The 5273-nt window shown below is 54.0% G+C and overlaps 1 protein-coding gene across 1 annotated transcript in view; it reads left to right on the top strand.

The window, feature by feature from the left end:
• Window positions 1-6: 6 nt before the first annotated feature.
• Window positions 7-5273, top strand: part of LOC104387325 (tensin-like) — a 6592-nt gene continuing 1325 nt past the window's right edge. Inside the window, exons 1-9 of the mRNA XM_009996060.1 lie at window positions 7-198; window positions 1543-1629; window positions 2300-2431; window positions 2849-2941; window positions 3374-3451; window positions 3554-3625; window positions 3705-3873; window positions 4122-4190; window positions 4541-4573. Of these exons, the coding sequence (XP_009994362.1) occupies window positions 42-198; window positions 1543-1629; window positions 2300-2431; window positions 2849-2941; window positions 3374-3451; window positions 3554-3625; window positions 3705-3873; window positions 4122-4190; window positions 4541-4573 (890 nt within the window). The 5' untranslated portion in view covers window positions 7-41. The remainder of the gene's footprint in view (window positions 199-1542; window positions 1630-2299; window positions 2432-2848; window positions 2942-3373; window positions 3452-3553; window positions 3626-3704; window positions 3874-4121; window positions 4191-4540; window positions 4574-5273) is intronic.

The raw sequence follows: 5273 nt of genomic DNA, 5'->3' as shown, positions 1-5273 counted from the left end.
GCAGCCCCCCCCCGCAGCCTGTGCTGCCTGAGAAGCGGCGGATGTCAGCTGGGGACCGCTCCAACAGCCTGCCCAACTATGCCACCATCAACGGCAAGGCATCCTCGCCCCTCTCCAGTGGCATGTCCAGCCCCAGCTGTGGGAGCACTGTTACTTTCTCCCACACCCTACCGGACTTCTCCAAGTTCTCCATGCCAGGTAAGGGATGCTCTTGGAGGTTCTTGTGTCCCTCTGCTCTGTCTAGGGCTCTCCACTCCTTGCTGGCCAGCAGGGAAGGGGTTGCAACAGTGTCCTGATTTACCACTCCTGTCCATCTGCAAACCGGCAGCAGTACCAGGGCTCGGGCTATTTCCTGCACTTTCTGGTGAATCCAAACAGGAAAAGCACTGACCCGAAATTGTTGGTGTAAACAGCACCCAGAGTTATGTACAGGGAGATCAAAGCGACCGGAGGCAGCTTTTCTCTGTCGTGGGGAAGTGCTGACCTCCCAGCCCTGTTCCTGGCAGGCTTTACCCTGCCAAGACCCTGCTGCAGCACTGCCTCCTCCTTTCAAATGGTGTGCAGTGCCCCGGGTGCTGCCACGCCTGGAACGTCTTCAGCGTCTCCCGTTACAGGACACCTCCGTGACGCCAAGATCGGACTGATAGGATGAGGGGAATAATGCCATGGGGCAGCAGTGGCTCCGACTGCCAGGCTGGTTTTCCTGCCGAGTGGGCAGCCCTTTGTGGACATACTGGCGCCTACCTAGGCCTATGACTTGCCATGGTTGGGGACATCTCCCAGAGGGGAAGTGTGAGCAACAAGTGGGCTGGGTGGGGGAGTGAGCCTCCTGCCTCTCTGAAGGTGACCATATTGCAGAGAGCCGATAACATGTCTCCAGCAGAGATGCTATCTTGCCTACTAGGTTGTTTGCTTAGTTGTTTTTGGAAAGCAGGTGGTTGGAAACTTTGCCTGAGCAAAGTGGTGGCTTCATGGCTGGAGGATTGGCTCCCATTGGGAGCAAACCACTGATGGACAGCAAAGGAGGCAGGGTTGGGCTGGGGCTGAGGGCAGCATTTCCAAGGGTAGGTTGATCTTTGCAGTTCCTTTGCACAGATTGAAGATAAGGTTAGGAATTTTTTTTGAGATGGATGAGCCAAATCAGGAACATTAGAGAGCAGTGAAGGTCTTCTGAAGTCAGGGGATCTCCCCAGTACCTCCTGGACTAGCTCTTTTCTCCAACAGCTTTCATTTCACCTGGCCAGCTCCTCTTTAAATGACATATTCCTATTTTGTCTCTGCCTGTGTGACAAGGAGACTTGTTCCATGCACAAGCCCTTTGAGGGCCCTTGTGTTTGGGTTTAGCTTTAGATGTGCAACATCCCCATAAGTTCTAGCTGATGATCATTCTACCTGGGTGTAGAGGACTGGGTTGAGATTAAGACAATGTGTTGGGGCTGAGAAGAGATCAATGCTTTAACTGGATTTGCTGAAACCTCACCTGGTGTTTTAGATACAGCATCTCTTAGCTTTTTTTGCCTTCTCCTCTTTCCTTCTTTGCAGACATCAGCCCCGAGACTCGTGCCAATGTCAAGTTTGTGCAGGACACTTCCAAGTACTGGTACAAACCGGAGATCTCCAGGGAGCAAGGTGGGTAGATGGCACAGGGCAAAGTATATGGTCAAGTGAGTCACAGTCAGGAGTTGGGGGGTATCTGGGAACTCAGGGATTAGTGAGGATTTCCTTTAGGTGCTGGATTAGGAGTGAAGGTGGATTGTGGATGGTCAAACCATGGCAGAGGGGTTGTGAAGCTTAGCTGCAGGCTTGCATGTTGTGGGGTCCTTAAACCTCCCCCTTGGTGGAGGAACACTGGTCCCCACAGTGTGCTGTGGATCTATGCAGTTTGGGGTGCAAAGCACTCAGATCTTGAGTTGAGAGGGCTCAAAGGGGTCTTGGAGACACGGCTAAAATAAGAGGGAAAAGCAAGAAGGAGGCAAGGTGCCTTCAGGGCCAAGGTCCCAGCATTTGGTCCCTGGTCCCTGCCTCCTCTCCAGTTCTTGGTTGCTCAGATCTGGGCTGGGAATGGATGCTTTGAGATACCCACACAAAGGCAGCAGAGGCACAGGAGAAGATAAGGCCCTGCCTGGCTGCAGACCCACTTGAGATGCCTGTCCATATGTGCATGGGGGACAGCAATGTCCTGGTGTCTGGCTGTAGGCCACACAGCTGGGATGCCCCATCCCAACCCACACCTGCTGGTTTTGGTGGGCTGGTCGGCTCTCGCTGTGCCAGCTCTGAGGTCTGCTGTTCTCTCCTGCAGCCATTGCGCTGCTGAAGGACAAGGAGCCAGGGGCTTTCATCATCCGAGACAGCCACTCCTTCCGGGGAGCCTACGGCCTCGCCATGAAAGTAGCTTCTCCACCTCCCACGGTCATGCAGCAAAACAAGAAAGGTATTGTGTGCCCTTCTCCATCCCACGCTGAGATACTTTCCATCATTCATCTGGGGCAAGCAGGCAGCTGGGTCTGCTGAGACAGTCATGCCCTTGGGTATGTGCTGATGCGGCAGGATCCCTCCCTCCCAGGGCACGGGGAAGAACCAGACACCCTTGGCCCTGAGCTGCGGAGGGCTCAGGGGCATCTACATTTTGGGCTTTGGCTTGGTGAAACGGGCGCAGCCTCTCTGGCCCACCAACAGCATGGGGGAACCTGGCTTGGGGTTGACCCTGTGCAAAGGGCTGGATTTCAGGAGGGTGTGCACAGTGTCAGGTACTCCTCCCTCAAGCTGGAGCACTGGTTTCCACGTCAGACTGCAGAGTTGGAGGGGGAGTGGAGTGGCTCTGATGTGAGAACATCTTGTCTCTTCCCAGGAGACATCACCAATGAGCTGGTGAGGCACTTCCTCATTGAGACCAGCCCGCGGGGTGTGAAACTAAAAGGATGTCCCAACGAGCCCAATTTTGGTGAGTGCCCCCCAGTGTGCTTCCCACACACAGGCTTGGGTTGGGAGAGCCTTGCCTTTGCTAGGTTGTCAAGCAGACTATCTGGGAGAGCCCCCTCCTCTGTTTCTACCTCTTGTCTGCACATAACTGAGTCCTGTGTGCATTTGGAGCCTCTGGGGTCATGCACACTCGTGAGTGCACACAGATGTGCTCATGTGCCCAGGTATGTATGTGTGTATGTGCAGGACAAATGATGTTGCTGACAGGGTGGCAGGCAGGGGCTCCTCTTGTTCCATTTATGCCATGGCTACTGTGCTTCAGTGTGCTGCACAAGGACTGCTTCCCAAGAAACCCACCAAAAGCCTGTTCCCATCCACCTGGAGCAACAGTGGCCTAACACTGGGGAAAACTGCGTCCTCAGACCCATGCTGACTATCTTCCTTCTTTCCCCAGGCTGCCTCTCAGCTCTGGTTTACCAGCACTCCATCATGCCTTTGGCCCTGCCTTGCAAACTGGTCATTCCTGACAGAGGTAAGAGCCATGGCCAGAAGGTTGTGCCTCTGCCCCAACAGCCTGCCTGGGACAGGGTAGGTTTCCAAGCAGGGAGCAGCAATAACATCCCATCTGTTCTAGATCCCATGGAGGAAAAGAAAGACACTGCATCGGCCACCAACTCAGCCACAGACCTTCTCAAACAGGGTGCGGGTGAGTAGAGAGGGGCTGCTACGGGGTGAATGTGGCCTGAAGCAGTGGCTCACCCCACGCCTGTTGTCTCCCTTTCCAGCCTGCAACGTCCTCTTCATCAATTCAGTGGAGATGGAGTCACTGACGGGCCCCCAGGCTATTGCAAAGGCCGTTGCTGAGACGCTGGTGGCTGACCCCACACCTACTGCTACCATCGTCCACTTCAAAGTCTCTGCACAAGGCATCACCTTAACGGACAACCAGAGGAAGTAAGACCCCCATGGCCACGTCTCTGGGTTCCCAAAGCCAGTGGAGCTGTTACCCAGGGAGTGTGTTGGTGAAGGACATCCCTGGGGTCACATGAGCCTTGCCATGAGCAGGGGCTGGGCTTTGTCCTTGACTCCTGGAGCATCCTAGGGGAGAGCTATGGGAGTGTCCTCCATGTTGGTGAGGCTGGGCTGTGATGTGGCAGTGGTTGGGGCTCCCTGTCTCTGATCCTCTCTGCCTTGTGTTTCAGGTTGTTCTTCCGACGCCACTACCCCCTCAACACTGTCACCTTCTGTGACCTGGACCCCCAGGAGCGAAAGTGAGTGCCCTGACCGGAGGGGAGTGCATATCCCTGGCTTCTTTCCCTCCTCCAAGCCCCAAGGCTGCTTGGAGCAGGATCTTTGCTTGCTCCATCCCTCTTGCTCCCTCAAAGGGCTGGGGTGGAGGGTCCCCATGGATACTGTGAGGCAATACCAGCTTCTCCTGGTGACTTCTTTCTGTCTTCAAGCATCTTCATGCTAGGCAAGAGGCACATCTGGGTTTTCCCATAGAGCCAAGCCTGTACAAAGTCAGGCTAGCCCTCCAGCATTGGTGTGGTAACCCCATCATGGCCCCGTTTCTCTGTGAGGTACAAGAGGCATCAACCCTTACACCTCTTTCTCTTTGCAGGTGGACTAAAACTGACGGCAGTGGCCCAGCCAAGTAAGTACTTTCTGTGATCAGTTCCTCCCAGCTGCTGTCCGGGTGGCTTCTGCTTCTGTTTGAGCATTGGCTGGGAGACGTCTCATGCAGGACAGCGTGAGATGAACTCAGTTCCTCTCTGCAGGAACATTTCAGTCAAGCATGAGACCATAGTCCTGGGTACTTGGGAAGCATCTTTCCAGCCCCAGATTCCTGATCAGAGCAGGTGTGACCCTTGCTGAATTGGCCTTACTGGAAATTCTCCCAGTGGTCAGTGGGAGCCATTTCATGGAGCAGAGCTGGGGGTTATGTGAGCCATGGGCCGGAGCTTCCCTTTCCTCCTGTCCTCCCTGTCCTGACCCACAGGAGTTCAGAGCTGCCAGCTGAGCCCATTTCCAGGGGCCATTTCCCACTAATTTTAGCCATTGTGTTAGCAAAGGGGTTTTTATTAGGATGTCCAGCTGCTGGGATATTTCCCCTCTCCAATTAGAAATGCCACAGCCTGGGCCTGTCTCACATTCTGTTCCCCTGTATTTATAACTTGAGTTTGCACGTTCTAATTAAAAAAAAAAAAAAAAAAAAAAAAAAAAAAAAAAAAGAAATAAAAAAGGGGGGACAGGACATTTTATTCATTTGGGGAGAGACAGACAGAAATAACCACATGGTCTCTCCCAGCTCCTGTGTCCCCACATGGCCTTCTTCTCATAGAGGGTCTACCCCA

This window comes from Chaetura pelagica, unplaced genomic scaffold (assembly GCF_000747805.2).
Source record: "Chaetura pelagica isolate M959 unplaced genomic scaffold, ChaPel_1.0 scaffold3, whole genome shotgun sequence".
In the NCBI taxonomy this organism is placed as follows: Eukaryota; Metazoa; Chordata; class Aves; order Apodiformes; family Apodidae; genus Chaetura; species Chaetura pelagica.
Note: the sequence above shows the minus strand (reverse complement) of the source record. Positions and strands in the feature narration are given on the sequence as shown.